The sequence below is a fragment of the Citrus clementina genome, unplaced genomic scaffold, assembly GCF_000493195.1.
Source record: "Citrus clementina cultivar Clemenules unplaced genomic scaffold, Citrus_clementina_v1.0 scaffold_4, whole genome shotgun sequence".
In the NCBI taxonomy this organism is placed as follows: Eukaryota; Viridiplantae; Streptophyta; class Magnoliopsida; order Sapindales; family Rutaceae; genus Citrus; species Citrus x clementina.
The window spans coordinates 8,934,432-8,953,249 of record NW_006262274.1 but is presented as its reverse complement, the minus strand read 5'-3'; the positions used below and the strand labels follow the sequence as shown (position 1 = coordinate 8,953,249).

Genomic DNA, 18,818 nt, shown 5'->3' with positions numbered 1-18,818 from the left:
TCGTGTTCTTTAACTCCCATTTGATTTTTTTTTTTGGTTAGTCAAATTGATATTTACTCATTCATTTAAGTTCACACATTAATTCTCAACCGTCTTAGTTGGTTAATTGGATCCTATTAATAGTCTCAGGATAATTATAAGTGACTGGGTTGTGACATTGAGTTGTGACTCAAATATTGTACTGTCCGCTTCATTCTGCTTTATGATGCTTACTTTAATATCTTAGACAATGGAGGAATCGAAACTGGAGCATGGAATGTATTTATTTCCATAGTTGGGATCTTGGAGATGTTTCTTTACGTGTTTGTTCATTGAGCTAAAAATTTAATCTCACTTAGCTGTGACTAAATTTTTTTTTACTATTATCAATGCAGGTAATTAATTGTTTCTGACAAAATGAAGCATAAAGATGGGAAACCGATTTCTCCAAATGGTGATAAAAGTCCCAGGATTGTTCCTTTGACAGTATTGTTTGTTGCACTACGTGGGTTTTCGTTTTACCTTGGTGGAATCTTTTGTTCTGAGAAAAACAGGGTCGAGATTAGGGATGTCCAGAAAGCAGTCTCGTCTCCCAAGGATCCAGTGGTTGCTCCGCTTCAGATCAAATCTGTTAACTTCCCTGAATGCAGCAGCAACTATCAAGACTACACTCCATGCACAGATCCAAAGGTATACCTTAAATGCTTATTTGATAATAGTAACAGCTTCTAGGCAATGTTACAAAGCTATATGATATCAAGTGGCCATATTGATGGCAAACATTCATTGCTACAGAGGTGGAAAAAGTACGGTGCTCATCGGCTGACTTTCATGGAACGCGACTTTCATGGAACGCCACTGCCCTCCAGTTTTTGAGAGGAAGGAATGCTTAATACCCCCTCCTGATGGGTATAAGCCACCTATCAAGTGGCCAAAAAGTAGGGATGAATGTTAGTACATGTATTATGATCTATTAATGAACTGGTTTTATTGTCCACTGATGTTGGCCGTAAGTCAATTTTGTTCTATTATTTGGATCTGGTTTCAGGAATGTGCCTTATGATTGGATTAACAAGCAGAAGTCAAATCAGAATTGGCTGAGAAAACAAGGAGAGAAGTTCCTCTTTCCTGGTGGAGGTACAATGTTTCCCAAAGGAGTTGGTGCATATGTTGATTTGATGCGAGATCTGATTCCAGAAATAAAAGATGGGACAGTTCGAACTGCTATTGACATTGGATGTGGGGTGAGTTTTTTTTTTCCATTTGCCCACTTTTTCATCTAATCATATACTGGGCTAATCTATGTTGCATTGATGGTTTATTCTTATAGTGCCTCTTGGTCATCTTAGGATAAATTTAACTCACTTACATTTTTTTTTATAGGTTGCTAGCTGGGGAGGTGATTTATTAGATCGTGGAATTTTAACGGTTTCTCTTGCACCAAGAGATAATCATGAAGCTCAAGTTCAATTTGCATTGGAACGTGGAATTCCCGCAATTCTTGGCATCATTTCCACACAGCGCCTACCTTTCCCCTCAAATTCATTTGATATGGCTCATTGCTCAAGATGCCTTATCCTGTGGACAGAATTCGGTAATTAGTCATATACTATGAAGATATTTTCTAGAGAAGTATCATTATCAAATTGATTGGATAATAGCAGTTAAGATTATTCAATTATAAGAATAACTTGTCTTGTAATCAGACGTCTTTGTGTATTGAAGTATTTGGATTGTGTAATATATATTGATAATATTTAAATGTTATGAAAGGTTTTGATATATAAATTGATTTTTGTTCTTATTTTTCACAGCCTTTTAATTCTATCAACAAATCAATGGGCAACATGTCATTTTATATAATTATTTTTTTAAATAATAAATAAAGTAGTGATACTATAGTAACAGTAATCACAAATACTAATATAGTATTGTAATATTTTGATACCATGGTGTTATTATTTTAGTGATACTATAGTAATAGTAATCACTGACACCACTTACAAGTGTCACTATTTTTCTGACTCCCAGATTACTGACACAATTAATAAGTGTCAGTAAAAGTAATTTCTGACACTATTCTAAAGTCAGTAAAGACCATTTTTCTAGTAGTGATAGTCTCATCAATAGTTCCAGTATTAGAACTCGGAATAAGCTTGTCATCAACATAGAAATATATGATAACAAAAGTATTACTGTCAATAAATTTAGAATAGATATATTTATCTATGACAATTTGAGCCCCATGATAATAGTGCATCTCCCCAGCAGAGCATTGGGACTTTAAATCATTAGGTATCTACAAGTTTTCAATCGTTATCAGATGATGTAGGCACGACAGTAGTGGGCAAAACCCACTCTACCGATATTCTTACACAATCTGATGAAGGGATTAGTGGGGATGTGACAAGCATTTTAAATACCTTGTGAACTATAAGTCTCACAGTTATTAGATCGCAATTCATATGAGTACCCAATGGATGATGGTTCTTTCTTGTCTACACTAGAGGACACTGGAGACATGATCTAAGCCCCAACTTTAGTGTTACTAGGCAACAATCTAGGAAGGGGTCAAATTACTCACCAATCCCAATTATCGTAAACAACTTTTTAGCAGACCTCGCTAGTTATCTATTGCTTATTATATTTTAGATGTTAGGTTTCACCTTAGTTGATTTACTTACCTCTTGTATTGTTTCTTTGAAGTGGAGGTTTTGGTATATGCCCCCTTCCATATGTATTTTATCATTTATTGATATATGTGACAAGTAGGGGTCCACGCCTAACCTCCCACGTCACTAGTGGATTTAAATTAAAAAAAACATATATTTATCTAAATCATTAATCGTATATCCATTGGACAACAATACTTGATCAAAATTTTCATGCCACTGTTTCGGTGCTTGTTTTAAGCCATATAAAGACTTAACCAACTTGCTTTATATTTATCAATAGATCTATTAGCTTTTAATTTCCTTTTGTAAATCCACTTGCACCCAATGGGTTTTGTACCTAGAGGTAAATCAACTAACTCTTATACATGATTGCTTAGAGGGGATCTAGTTTATTGTTGACAGCTTCTTTCCACAATGGTGCATATTAAAAAATCATAGCTTCTGTGAAAGTCTGAGGATCATTCTTAGTAAGAAAGACATAGAAATAATTACCAAAATTAATGGCTTTTCTCATCCTTGTGCTTATTTTTTGTTCAATTTTTGAACTTTTAGAAACATCAATTGTTGACTTATTAGGATTGTTCCACTTTTTATTAGGCCGAGTGTTCTCCATTATAGTTGCATTAGAACAAAATTCCTCTTCTTCATCAAATGTATCTCTAATTCTATTATTCTCCTTAATGCTAATATGTGTAATAACATCTTTAAGACTCACTTTCTTCTTTTTATGTTTTGAGGTATTAATACAATCTCTCCATGATTCTGGTAGTTTCCCAATCAAACAACCAGTTACAAATCGTTCAGGAAGAAATATTTCCTCCTTTTTAAAATTATTAACCAATATGTGATATTCATGGATTTGGTATAACATAGATTTATCATCCACCATCCGATAATGCAGAAAATCATCAATATAATATTGTTAAGTCCCAATATTTTCTACCACATATTTTTTCTTAGGTACTGCTCATATCCCAAATGCATTCTTATATGGATAATAAACATCATAAAGGGAACCAGCAATAGTATTGAGTATTATATACCTGCAAACCTTGTTACCAATATTCCAAATCTAAAGTTTCTTGGCTAATCTTCAATGCCCTGTTTTAGTGGTCAGTAAGGTTATGAAAATCCAGTAAATCAAAGACCTTTTCTTGTCAACCCTTAAAAATTTTTGCCATTAAACAATTCAATCTTGGAAGTATCTGGCAAGTTTTCCCTGTGATGACAGCGGAAATAGGAAAATCAGTAACATAAAGATCGGTAAATGCAAAGACTGCGAGGGCAAGAAGTGCAGCGACCGGTGAAAACAGAAGATCAATCATAATTTAATCTTAAGATTGTTGGAGAATGAAGACGGAAAACAATGAAAGTTTAAGTTAAACACTGGACTGAAACGTAAAAATAGTTGAGACGTACGACAACACTATCCTTAATACCAAATTTCGTGCCTCAAGATAGGATATCTCGGTGCAATGAATAACAAAAGAGTTTGATCTCCAGGATACAATGACTACTATCATGATGCTGCACTTCGACACGATAGTTTAAAATAATAAAATTACAATGATAAAGGCAGAGAAAGCAATATAGAACGTATAGCTGTTGGTAAATTTTTATAATCAAATGCTATTGATGCTAGTGTGCAAGTGTACACAACAAGTAATAAAGTGATGAATATTCAAGATCGTGTCCACATGGATTGATGTCACTAGAAATGCTACAACAATCACAATAGTACAATCTAACTTAAGTCCGAAGTTAACAAATGTAAAGTAGGTTCTATCGAAATTGATAATTGTGAAAGAATTAAATAAAACAATCCAGTATGAAATAAACTAAATTAAATGTGTCTAAGATTCAATTAAGAATACGGTAGTTGAATGATCAAACTCTCTTTATGAGCTAACTGGTTTTCATCAAGTTAACACCAGTTGTTACACCAATTGCTACAGCACTGGGCAAAATTAATCTGCATTCTCAGCTATCGTGTATTAGAACTCTCACACTCTTAAGTATATTAGCAATGACCAATTGTTATTCTACCTATGGCATGGCCTTATGACCTTTTAGTCTCTCCGCCCTACAAGGTGAGTACCTATGTCTAGTGTGTCACAAATCTTAACTTCAAGTATAGCCCTTATGGGATTCAAGATAAACTTAATCCAGGAAACTTAAATTAAGATAAAGTATTACTCTACTAATATCCGCTAAGACATGCCCTTTTGCGGCTCTATCTTAACTTGAACTATTAAATGGGTGGTCAACCGAAATAACAGTTAAAATAATAGCTACTAAGTAAAATGCTACAACAATGACATAACAACTCATAAGAATAGTCAAGAACCCATTAGATTGTTTGTCACTTAACTACAAGTAAATTTAGTTCATATTCTGAAAGAGAAAAACAAACATCAACATATTGTTCACGAGATACATTAAATCAGACGAAGAAAGAAGAAATATATAAGTTGAGAACGGCAAAAAGTAAATCCAAATAATTCTGCGGGATTTTTCAATGCTGCTGAAGCCGTCCTCTTGAATTCTGATCTTCTTCTTCTTTTTATCTCCAAAGTCTTTAATGATAATTTCTTGCCGTCTTTTTATGTGGTGCGCGCCTCCTTTTATAACTAAAAACTAAGGTAAACAAAGGCCTCAGGCGTGAATGAGTTAAATTAGGAAACTACAGTCGCAATTCGGCAGCTGACCCGCACTAAGTTTTCTCCCTCAGTGCTCCAGGATTGCTACAACAATGGTTGCTTTGACAACAGTTAGAACACTGCATTGTTCTCGGTTGTGCTTAACTTCTTTTGTGGCAATATTCTTTCCTCCTCTTACTGGTCTAATATCTCAGCATCCCTTCATGAATTATAAACTTATGAAAACCTACAATTGTGCACCTGTTTTGAGCACAAATTACTTTAATTCAAGCAAAACTTATTAAGACTCACTAAAATGAATGTTTATGCAAAATATAATAAAAACAACTCATTTACTCTCTAAGTGATCTTGATTTAACTCTAGAATTGCTGTAATAACTCTCATTTCATGGAGTTATCACACCCCCAAACTTAAACCTTTACTTGTACTCAAGCAATGACAACATACTAACACTTCACGCAAACAAGCATGCAACACGCAACTTTAGCTCTTTTTATCAAATTTGCAAGGATTCTTCCACCTTTAGATCACAATCCCAATCATGCAAAATGACCATAGTAAATTAGTTCTAGACTTAAGCTTCCTTCTGTCCACAGTGTGTGTGTGTTACTTTGATTGAATTCCAGAAATGCTATAACATTACCAAGAGATTGCATGTAATTCAGCAATAACATAATTTTATTCATATATGGGGTAGCATAAATCTCACATACTCAAACTGTGCTGATTTTAGGAATGAAAATTTGAGAGTATTCAACCTCCTCACTACAACATTTATTTTTTATGTGAATGCCAATCAATTGTAATGATGACACCTAATTACTTAAACCATGCACAGATCAGAGTTGTTGTAGCAATATATGTAACATAATCTTATCTAGACATATCTTTTACTCAAGGCTGAACATGGGGCTCATGAACAGACCTGACTACTCAATATCCTAAACAAATGACTTCCTTGTATTATTGTCTCACTTTTCTCTTTTTTTTTTTTTTCATAAGAGTAGTTGATACAGCACTGCTCATAACTCTTGTTGCATTTGAACACAACTCTGCGTATGGGGTACATACTCAGCTCTGGTTACTCAGCAACTTGAGCCATTGGAGTAGAATTTATGTCATAGCTAGCACAGTCAATCAAACTTTTCCCCCTCAAACTTAAGATCTTTTTTATTCTTTTGGCTCTGCTACAACAGTCTCATAAACTCCACCAAAGTTTAAGTGTTAGGATAAAATTTCACTCTCTATCTATTACTATCTCTACTCGGTATTCTTATAATCACCCATTAACACTCAATTTATCTTCATTAGGATTTCAAATCCATACATAAATATTAGATATCAGAGCTTCACACAACATATACATAAACACATATCCAAAGCACCCAGATATACATCCCCCCCCCCAAACTAAAAAGGTGTTGTGTCCTCACAAGCACGCAACAGAAAAGTCACACAATTTGACAAGGACATGAAGGAGGACATTTAGAAAAGACCACACAAATTGAAAACATAATGAAAGAAAAGTTTTAAAAAATTAAATAAATTGACTAGCAAGAAGGGGATACTCCCCTGTGGTTTGGGTATTGCTGCAACATGGTGAGATGGCATCAGCGCTTCTTGGATGCACTGCCCAGCTTATTCTTTGGGGGAGCTTGTGGGGAGGTAGCTAACAATGTCTTTGTCTTTTTCTTCACTGGGCTGGTGGGAGGTGTTGTGGCTGGGGTAGCTTGCTTGGTTGACACCGATTTGGTCCTTTTTGGTTTTGTCGAGGCTGCTGTAGCAATGCCTCCAGAAGTGCTACCCTTTCTTTTACTGGCTCCTCTCAGACTAGTGTTGAGTGTTAGAAAATACATATTTATAAAGGAGAAAATTGTCATTTTACATTTCAAGTCTTACTAACACCTTTACTTTTATAAATTTAACCTTCTTTTGATTTAATTCCGTTTGTTTTATTTTAATTAAGTATTTTATGTATTTTAGGAGCATCATAGTCATTTCACAATAAACGAGAGATCAGATGGCAAAACGGACATCACTTTTGAACTCAGGACGGTCGAAAACCTTAGAAGGAGCATAAAATGAAAAATAGCACTGTTCACATGTACGTACTATTCACGTGTACGGTACTGTATACGTTACTGTTCACGACACTGTTCACATAGACGGACGATGACATGGCATTGATCGATGATGTGGCATTGACTGATGAGGTGTCACGATCCTGTTGGGCTAAAATTCTTATGTACTGTTGATGGTGACGTGGCAGCATATTAGTGGACGAAAAATCTCTCGTACGGTACATGCATCACATAGGATTATTTTCAACCAAACCGCGTTACTGTTCATCCGGGTCAAACCGTGTTACTGTTTATCCGCGTGGTCAAACCGCGTACTGTTGACTGATGACATGGCGCAATCCTGAGCGTCCAAACTGTTTTTAATCTGACGGCCATGATTTACTCCATGTATCTATAAAAAGGGGGCCTCTCCCCCCCTAATTTGATATCTCTGAATCCATTTTTGGGATCCATTTTCTGTAATTCCTTCTCCATCTTGTATTTTCTTCGTATTTTAATAAATTTTCATTTTGCCCCTAATTCAATTATGAGTGGCTAATTTTCTTTCAAGCTTGGGTTGAAGGTGAAGTCTCAACATGTGTCATGGGCTTAATTTGGTAAATTTATTTTCTCTTCCCCTCCAGTTTTTGTGGATGTTTTGACTTCTCGTCGACAAATAATAATATTCTTGTCTAGTACCGCCTTGGTTTCACCGGCCCTCTAGTACAAGGTTATTATTATGCCCTTAGCAACATATTGATTAGAGCGTCGTTCATGAGGTGTGGATTCCCCCCTCATGATGTAATTGGCATTAATACGGATTATTTAGCCCATGATGCATATTGATACGGATCCAGATACCCAAGTACGTCATTTCAATAGATTTTGCTTCAATTTATTCTCGCCATTGCAATTCCAATTTTAGAATTTATTATCGCCATCTCAATTCCAATTTTAGGATAATTTAAATCACTTCCACCACAATTTCAACCACCCATTTACAAAATTAATTCTACATATAATTAAAATCCACCTCCTCGTGGGGTCGACACTCGTCACCATTGATCTATACTATAATAGATTCGTGCGCTTGCGAGTACATTAAAATTTGCACAACAAGTTTTTGGCGCCGTTGCCGGGGAGGTAAGTAATTTTAATTCATAGAATTAATTTTTGTGAATAATTTCTTTTATTTGTTTTCTTGTATTTTTTTATTAAAAAAAGAAAAAAAGAAAAAAAAATGAATCTACATTTAAAGATTAGTATTTCTTTTCTTTTTCTCTTCTTTAAAATTCTGTAATTTAATTTTCAATTGAATTTTTTTGTTTATCTTATTAATTTATTTTTAGTTAATTTAATTTCACGTATTTGTTTTTGTGTATTTTTATAGAAAGGTTTTAATAGCGCAATAAGGTTAGTATCGTAATTTCTCCCTCTTCTTTATTTTTATTTGTTTTGTTCCCATCTTTATTTTTCTTATTTGTTTTGCATGCATGGTCGTAGGTCATTATTACCTAATCTTGAACCTATAGACCTTGAACTAGAAAAAATACTTTGCACGCACAAGAATGTTAAAAATAAAATGGATTTACAAGCACCACAAGAGAGGCCATTTAAGGACTATTTTAGTCCCTTAGCTAATTTGAGCACATCATGCATAAGATACCCAAATGTAGCTGCTAGGAGTTTTGAATTAAAACCCAGTGTGCTAAATTGTCTCCCAACATTTTATGGTCTAGAAAATGAGGACCCATATAATCATCTGAATGATTTTCATGCAATTTGTCAAATTTTTAAATATGAAAATTTTTCAGACGATGATGTTAAACTTAGACTATTCCCATTTTCTTTAAAAGATAGAGCTCGTTCATGGTTAAATACTTTACCTGCTAATAGCATTTCATCATGGGAACAAATGGTAACAAAATTTTTGAATAAATATTTCCCAGTGCATAAAACCAACGCTATTCGCAGGGAAATCTCGGAGTTTACTCAGAGAGACGACGAGCAGTTTTTCGAAACATGGGAGCGATTCAATGGGCTACTCTTGAAGTGTCCACATCATGGGTATGAGAAATGACACCAATGCCAATACTTTTTAGAGGGATTATTGCCGAATGTGCAAGAATGGCTAATGGCAACAAGTGGAGGAGAGCTAATGTCAAAAAGTGCATCAGAGATTTGGGAATTCTTTCAGCGACAAGCGAATAATTCCCAACAACGGAGTCGATCACTCTGGAATACTAGAAGAATTAAGGTAGTAAATGAGGTTCAAATTGGCAAGTCAACTTCGACAATCAAAGAAGTCAAGGAGATGGTTGAAAGTCTTGCTCGATAAATAGCATCGTTATCGACTACTAAATCAACAGAACCACATGACCATGACTCATACTCAGATCAAGCCAATGCCATAGGTGTAATGAGAAAACCATCGAATTACAACCCATACTCCAATACATATAATCCTGGATGGAGAGACCACCCCAATTTTTCATGGTCTCAAGGACTCCAACAGAATGGACTAGCAGCTCCAGCTCCACCAATGCAACAAATTCCTCAAAATCCTCAAGCCTCTCAGCCCCCATTTAGACCATACAATCAGAACCAAAATTACTCTCAACCCAGACCATGGGAGGATTCATTCCAGAATCTTAAGAATCTTACTCACTCCACGATTGAGCAACAGAACCGCACCATTGATGGACTACGAAATGAATTGAGAGCGGGCTTCAACTCACAAGCCCAATCAGTTTCAAGCCTCGAGAAGATGGTGGGATAACTTGCTTCTTCAGTTCAGACCTTGGCAATGACCGTTGAGAAAGGTAAATTTCCAAGTCAACCAATGCCTAACCCTAAAGGAGTGCATGAAGCAAGTACCAGTTCACCACAGCAGAATGGAGAGGTCAAAGCAGTAATGACCTTGCGAAAAGGAAAGGAAGTCGACAACAAAGTGGAGATGCCGGTGACAAAAGAAAATCAAATTGTACCTGTGAATGTTGAGAACTCATCACCGGAGGAGAAAGAAGAAACCAACCCACAAGAATATGTTCCCAAGGCTCCATTTCCCCAAAGGTTAGCTAAAGGAAAAAAGGAAAAATCCACAGGTGAGATTCTCGAAATCTTCAAACAGGTAAGTGTTAACATCCCTTTGCTTGATGCTATTAAACAAGTTCCATCTTATGCCAAGTTTCTTAAAGACCTTTGTACTAAAAAGAGAAATATGCATGTTCAAAAGAAGGCATTTTTAACAGAAAACGTTAGTTCTATACTCCAATATAAAATTCCTTTAAAATGCAAAGACCCAGGCTCCCCCACTATCTCATGTAGTATAGGGAACCACACAATTAAGAATGCTTTGTTGGATTTAGGAGCTAGTGTAAATCTGTTGCCTTACTCAGTATTGTTGAAACTTGGACTGGGAGAATTACACCCAACTCCAGTGGTGTTATAGCTTGCAGATCGGTCCACGAAAATACCTCGTGGTATTGTGGAGGACGTGCTTATCCAGGTAGACAAGTTTTATTTTCCTGTTGATTTCATTGTAATTGACACTCAACCAATACAGGATTCAAGAAAGCACATCCCCATTATCCTAGGCCGACCTTTCTTGGCAACTGTGGATGCTCACATTCAATGCAGGACTGGAAATATGCAGTTGTCCTTCGGCAACATGACTATGGAGCTGAACATCTTCAACATTGCCAAACAACCTTACAATGCAGATGATGGAATTGTTGATGTGGATTTAATTGAAACATTAGTTGATGACACTTTTCTTACAAACCTTAGTGATGATCCTTTACAAACATGTTTAACTCACTTTGGTTTTGATTTTGATATTGACAGATCGGTTGATGAGGTCAACGCCCTGCTTGACTCAGCACCATCTATGGACACTAATAAATGGAAGTCAAGAGTTGAACAACTAGCACCATCAGAGAAGAAACTCATCCCATCATCAGAATCACCACCGAAACTCGAGCTCAAACCATTACCCAACACATTGGAATATGCATTTTTGGGAGAAGAAAGTACTCTACCGGTAATCATCTCAGCATCCCTTAATGACGAACAAAAAGGTAAGTTGTTGGATGTTTTGAAAGAGCACAAAGGAGCATTAGGATGGACCATAGCAGACATTAAAGGTATAAACCCAGTAGACTGCATGCATTACATTCACCTTGATGAAAATGCTAAAACTACTAGGGAGATGCAACGTCGGTTAAATCCTAACATGAAAGAAGTTGTTAGAACTGAAGTCCTTAAGCTATTAGATGCAGGTATCATTTACCCAATTTTTGATAGTTCATGGGTCAGTCATGTGCAAGTTGTCCCCAAAAAGTTAGGAGTCACAGTAGTTACGAATGCTGATAATGAATTGATACCCACTAGAGTAACTACAGGATGGCGTGTATGCATTGATTATAGAAAGTTGAATTCTGTCACACGTAAAGACCATTTTCCTTTACCATTTATTGATCAAATGCTTGATAGATTAGCAGGCCATGAATTTTATTGCTTTCTAGATGGCTACTCAAGATATAATCAGATTCCCATAGCACCAAAAGATCAAGAGAAAACTACTTTCACTTGCCCTTTTGGCACATTTGCATATAGGAGAATGCCATTTGGATTATGTAATACACCTGCTACATTTCAACGATGCATGTTGAGCATTTTTTCTGATATGGTTGAACGATTCCTTGAAGTCTTTATGGATGACTTTTCTATCTTTGGTAATTCGTTTGATCAATGTTTACATCATCTAACACTAGTTCTGCAGAGATGTATCGAGAAGAACTTGGTCTTAAATTGAGAGAAATGCCATTTTATGGTAAAACAAGGTATTGTTCTTGGTCACATCATTTCGAGCAAAGGTATTGAGGTTGACAAAGCCAAGGTGGATCTCATTTCTAATCTTCCTCCACCCAAAAAAGTCAGAGAAGTAAGATCTTTCCTTAGGCATGCTGGTTTCTATAGACGTTTCATTAAAGATTTTAGCAAAGTTTCTAGACCCTTATGCAATTTACTTGCTAAGGATGTACCTTTTATCTTTGATGATTCATGTCTTGTGGCATTTGAAAAACTAAAGCAGTTGTTGACATCATCACCCATCATTCAGCCCCCAAATTGGAGCTTACCATTTGAGCTCATGTGTGATGCATCTGATTATGCAGTAGGAGCAGTATTAGGACAAAGAGTTGATCGAATTCCCCACATTATTTACTATGCTAGTATGACATTGAATGATGCACAGTTGAATTATTCAACTACTGAAAAAGAAATGCTAGCAGTAGTGTTTGCATTAGAGAAATTTCGATCTTATCTCATTGGTTGTAAAATAATTATATTCACAGATCATGCTGCTCTTAAATATCTTCTCACAAAGAAAGATGCAAAAGCTAGACTAATTCGTTGGGTGTTACTTTTGCAGGAATTTGACTTGGAATTCAAAGATAAGAAAGGGACAGAAAATGTTGTGGCGGACCACCTCTCTCGTCTCCATTTTGACACGATTACAGAGCCATTAATATTGAATGAGTCATTTCCAGATTAACGATTAATGAGTGTGGAAGTATTACCTTGGTATGCTGATATAATTAATTATCTTGTTACAGGTAAACTTCCAGAGCATTGGACCAAGCAAGATAAGGCTAAATTCTTTGCAGAGATAAAGAATTTCTTTTGGGATGACCCGTATTTGTTCAAGTATTGTGCTGACCAAATTGTTAGACGATGTGTCCCAGAAAATGAAATTCAGAATATTATTTCATTCTGCCATAAACAAGCTTGTGGAGGCCATTTCAGTGCTAAGAAAACAGCAACTAAAATTTTACAATGTGGTTTTTATTGGCCAACTATTTTCGAGATGCTTACACTTTCTGTTCTTCATGTGATAGGTGTCAATGAATGGGGAGTCTTACACGAAGGAACATGATGTCACTAAATCCAATTTTAGTGGTTGAGATTTTTGATGTATGGGGTATCGACTTCATAGGACCCTTTCCCCCTTCTTTTGGCCATTAATACATATTGGTTGCTGTTGACTACGTATCGAAATGGGTAGAAGAAATTCCATGTAGGACCAATGATCACAAGGTAGTGATAGCATTTTTGAAAAGCAACATTGTCTCAAGATTTGGATTCCCTCGAGCAATAATCAGTGATGGTGGTGCCCACTTTTGTAACAAAGCATTCAAAACTCTTTTGACAAAGTATTCAATCACACACAAAGTGGCAACCCCTTATCATCCGCAAACCAGTGGCCAAGTTGAGATATCCAATCGAGAAATAAAGCACATATTAGAAAAAACGGTGAGGTCAGACAAGAAAGATTGGTCATTAAGACTTGATGATGCATTATGGGTATACAGAACGGCTTTCAAGACCCCGATTGGGATGTCACCCTACAGGCTAGTGTATGGAAAAGCTTGCCACCTACCTGTGGAACTCGAGCATCGTGCATATTGGGCCATCAAGAAATTCAAGTTTGACATGCAGCAAGCCAGCTCAGAAAGAAGATTACAGCTGGGAGAACTTGAAGAAATTCGCAATGACGCATACGAAAATGCCAAGATTTACAAGCAACGAATGAAAGTCTTTCATGACAAGCAAATTATGAGAAAATCTTTCACTCCAGGTCAGAAAGTGCTTTTATTCAATTCTCGCTTGCACCTATTCCCAGGTAAATTGCGCTCTCGTTGGTCTGGCCCATTTATTGTACATACTGTTTTTCCACATGGAGCAATTGAAATTAAGGACCCAAAGAACGGTGTCACGTTTAAAGTTAATGGTCAAAGATTAAAGCCATATCTAGAATACCAACCACATGGAGAAAACACCGAAATAAATTTGAGTGACCCACTAGATTTGAATTGATTTTTTTTTTCGGTGATTTGATTTTTTTTCTTTCTTTATATTATTCTTTTGCTAATTGAAATTATTTTTGCATAAGTGTGTTTGTTTAACTATTAAGTTTTCTCTTATCATTTTTAATCATGAGTACCTTACTTAGACCGTTCCTCCTGAACATTCTTAAACCACTTCAACGTGTCAAAACTCATCTCAAAAGGCAGATTCAATTTTGTAAAACACATCGCATTTGGGCTCTACAACCACCAGAGTTAGTAGCCTATGTTGAGGGTTTAGAAAGCCAACTCTGAGACATTGAGAGAAGTGTTTACGACATCCAGTTGGAGCTTGAGGTAAATTCAATAAGAGGACGATTTTAATTTTCTTTGTGTGTTCTAATTTGTTTTTCTGTTTGTGTGCTTTAGTTTGTTACCCCGGTAAAGTGGCGGATAACGGTACTCCGTGACAATCAAGTCGGTTACTTCAGTTTCCCATAATAACTGATATTCTGAGGCGAAAGTATGGACCGAAACGAGATTCTAGTGAAGCTTCACAAGCGATTCCCTTCACTTCCTCAGAATGCCCTCCTTACGATCTATAAAGCTCAGTCCGAACGCATGCGATTACTCATGAGGAATAACATACCTGCTGACATCCGTTGGTTAATCGAGGCTAAAGTATGATCGGCAGGTGAGTTACCTCCAAAATTTATTGCATACATGCCTGGTTGTGGTAAAGGAAATTATGCAAGAAAACGACGAGCTCGAAGAATTTCTGTTGCTTGTCATAAGTGTGCCAGAATGAGTTGCAATAAACACCCATGTTCTTTAGGAATGGTGTCTGATAACAGGGAAGATAAGATTCAATTCATTAGGGATGGCTTGAATAAGGAGTCATTGGATGATATCCTTTTGTCTCTTGAAACGCATCCTAATGGATATGTGCAAGGAGCGATTCTCCAGTTATGGCCATTATTCCAAAAAGAGCATGCACGATATAGTTTCGGGAATCTGACTATAAACGACCCTGTTTGCCAGTTTATAAGAAAACTGGATGGGAAGCCTATCATCGACCCATAGAGGGCGTTCAAGCCGTTTCTGGACGTAAAACCAGAGGAAGATGTGAGCTACAGTCGCAACTACCTGTAAATATCCTTTTACTTTACTGTTATTTTATTTCACTAATTGTTTTATTGTGTGCATTATTATCTTTAATAATTTTATTACTGTTTGCTTTTTCCTTATTACTGTTCGCTTTTTCCCTTTTACTGTTTCCTTTTTACTAGCGAGCCACGTGCTTTACGCGTTATTTGACACTGACATGTTACCTCATACACAACTGTGATCCACTGTCACCAAGATTCTTAAATGCGATTTCTTTTTTGTCAAGCACTCACAAATTGTTTTTGAGAAGTATCACAATGGCAGCTACTCCCAATAGACAATTCAAGAACATTTGTGTGCTTTCTGAATTTACATATGGCAAACATAAAGAGTTCGTTGAGGCAACCATCGATCTTGGTCGAAGTATAGCAGAGAGAAAATTACACTTGGTGTATGGAGGAGGTAACCGAGGGTTATCAAAAATGGTCTCAGAAGCAGCTTTTATCAGAGGAAGTCAAGTGTTAGGCATCATCCCCAGAGTCTGAAAACCATTGGGCAGTTCGTCTGACTCATCAACTGGAGAAGAGTTAGTCGTCTCAGGTATGCAAGAAAGAATAACTGAAATGCTTAATCATGATGATGCTTTTATTTTCCTTCTAGGAGATCTTGCAACACTAGAGGCACTTATCACACTAGACATCTATCAGAGTTTTCTCAGGTGCTAAGAAATGTCTTCCAAGTATAATAGGTACCTCTTTATCAGCCTCAAAGTCTAGTATAATGAAGTCTACTAGGAAGATGAATTTGTCAACCTTCACCAGTACATCCTCAAGTTTTCCTTCAGGATATACATGAGATCTGTCAGCTAATTGCAGGGTGATTGTGGTTGGCCTGCATTCCCTTACTACCAACTGCTTAAATACAAACAATGGCATCAAATTAATACTGGCTTCCAAGTCATAAAGTGCTCTGCTAGTGTACGTAGTTCCAATGGAACATGGTATTGTAAAACTTCCTGGATCCTTCAATTTTGTAGGTATCTTACTTTGGAGCATATGACTGCTTTTCTGTGTTAAAGCAATAGTTTCAAATTCTCTCAACCTTCTCTTTCGTGTTAAGATGTCTTTTAGAAATTTCACATAATTAGGCATTTGCTCCAAGGCTTCCACAAAAGGTATGTTGATGTGTAATTGTTTCAGCACTTCCAAAAATTTACTAAACTGCTTGTCTTGTCTTTGCTTCTGGAATCTCTGTGGGAAAGGGGGTGGATGCCTAAACTATTGGGTTGCTTCAAGAGGTGCCAAATTATGCTTGTTTGGTTTGTTGTCGGTTGTGGCTACTGGTGTTGCAACTTCTTTTTCAGCATGTATTGGTTGAGTTCCTTCCATAGTTGCTGCAGCTTGGTCTCTGTCACCAGTGTCTTGATGGTTGGGTTGTTGTAACTTGCTTCCATCTTGAGGTGGTTTTTGTGAGGAATTAAGTTCCAGCCCTTTTTTAGTCACATCAACAGGGATATCAACATTCTTTTCAGATCTTAAGTTAATTACTTTGTAGTGTTCTTTGCCCTCTCTTCTGGGATCTTCTATTGTTGCTAGGTAAGCTTCATTGAGTTCTGCTACTCATTGCTGTGGCAAGTTGTCCCATTTGGTTCTCCAGGTTTTTGTGAGGAATTAAGTTCCTGCCCCTTTTTAGTCACATCAACAGGGATATCAACATTCTTTCCAGATCTTAAGTTAATTACTTTGCCATCTCTTTTAGGATCTTCTATTGTTGCTAGGTAAGCTTCATTGAGTTTTGCTACTCATTACTGTGGCAAGTTGTCCCATTTGGTTCTCTAGGTTCCTCAAGAATACAGCTTAACTCTGCACAATTGCTTCATTCTTTGCAATGTATTCCTTAATCAGTGCTTCTAGTGAAGTGATTGGATCCTGACTGATATGTTTTTGCCCTTGACTCTGCTGATAAAAATCAAGTGGTTGAATGTTCCTATTTTGTCCATTCAATGTTGGAGCATTTCGATTCTGATTGCTCCATGAAAAATTTAGGTGTTGCTTCCATCCAGGGTTATAAGTATTTGAATATGGGTTGTTTTGAAGTTGTCGATTGAAATTACCCACATAGTTTACTGATACTGGATTTTCAGGACAATTATCAAAGTGATGTTCTTCACCACAGTATATGCAAGAAAGTTCAGCAACTTGCTTTACTGCTGCTGGAGCAGATGTCATGGCTTTTACCATGTTAGTCAATGAGGTTATTTGTGCTGATAAAACACTAATTGCATCTATGTCATGTACCCTTACTGCTCCTCTTGTTACTAGTTGCCTGGTTGATGGCTACTGATAATTATTGTTGGCAATTCTCTCCAGAATTTCATAAGTTTCAGTGTAAGATTTGAATAACAAAGCTCCATTTGCAGAAGCACCCACCATCAATCTTGTACTAGGATTCAACCCATTATAGAAAGTTTCCAATTGTATGCAGCAAGGAATGCCATGATGAGGACACCTTCTAAGCAGTTCTTTGAATCTTTCCCAAGCCTCATACAAATTCTCATCTTTAAGTTGATGGAAAGAAGTAATCTCATTCCGTAATTTTGCATTTTTTATCAGTGGGAAACATTTCATTAAGAATTTATCAACCAACTCATTCCATGTAGTGATGGAATCAGATGGTAACAAATTTAACATGCTCTTGCTCGATCTCTTAAGGAGTAAGGAAAAAGCCTCAGTCTTAAAGCATCTTGGGTTGCTCCAACAATCTTGAAAGCATTACTCACTTTCAAGAACAACTTAAGATGGAGGTGAGGATCTTCATTTGGCAATCCATTGAATTAACCTACTGTCTGCAACATCTGAAATATCATTGGCTTCAGTTCAAAGTTCGTGGCTTCTACTTCAGGTCTAATTATCCCAGGGTGTACAACTTGAGGAGTTAACACAACATAATCTTTAATAGCTCTGTCCCTGTCATCAGCTGTTGAGTGTTAGAAAATGCATATTTATAAAGGAGAAAACCGTCATTTTACATTTTAAGTCTTACTAACAACCCTTACTTTTATATATTTAACTTTCTTGTGATTTAATTACATGTGTTTTATTTTAATTAAGTATTTTATGTATTTTAGGGGCATTATAGTCATTTCACAATAAAGGAGAGATCAGACGGCAAAACGGACATCACTTTTGAACTCAGGACGGTCGAAAACCTTAGGAGGAGCATAAAAGGAAAAATGGCACTATTCACATGTACGGTACTATTCACGTGTACGGTACTGTATACGTTACTGTTCACGACACTGTTCACATAGACGGATGATGACGTGGCATTGACCGATGATGTGGCATTGACTGATGAGGTGTCACGATCCTGTTGGACTAAAATTCTTATGTACTGTTGATGGTGACGTGGCAGCATATCAGTGGACGAAAAATCTCGCGTACGGTGCATGCATCACACAGGATTATTTTCAACCAAACCGCGTTACT

The 18,818-nt window shown here is 36.6% G+C and overlaps 1 protein-coding gene, 2 non-coding genes and 1 pseudogene across 3 annotated transcripts; 2 read left to right on the top strand and 2 right to left on the bottom strand.

Moving 5' to 3' along the window:
- Positions 1–267: 267 nt before the first annotated feature.
- LOC18043818 lies at positions 268–1,581 on the top strand (annotated as a pseudogene).
- Positions 1,582–9,341: 7,760 nt separating this feature from the next.
- LOC112099369 lies at positions 9,342–9,445 on the bottom strand. The gene has a single exon (XR_002906173.1). It is a non-coding gene; the product is annotated as a small nucleolar RNA R71 (small nucleolar RNA).
- Positions 9,446–16,022: 6,577 nt separating this feature from the next.
- On the bottom strand, positions 16,023–16,481 carry LOC112099060. Its single transcript, XM_024186161.1, has one exon. It carries the CDS (start codon positions 16,479–16,481, stop codon positions 16,023–16,025), a length of 459 nt encoding a protein of 152 aa, XP_024041929.1.
- Positions 16,482–17,820: 1,339 nt separating this feature from the next.
- LOC112099442 lies at positions 17,821–17,928 on the top strand. The gene has a single exon (XR_002906243.1). It is a non-coding gene; the product is annotated as a small nucleolar RNA R71 (small nucleolar RNA).
- Positions 17,929–18,818: the final 890 nt, after the last annotated feature.

Bases quoted from the DNA above. Each gene is read 5' to 3' on its own strand.
- LOC112099060 (XM_024186161.1), bottom strand. From the start codon at position 16,481: ATGCCTAATTATGTGAAATTTCTAAAAGACATCTTAACACGAAAGAGA.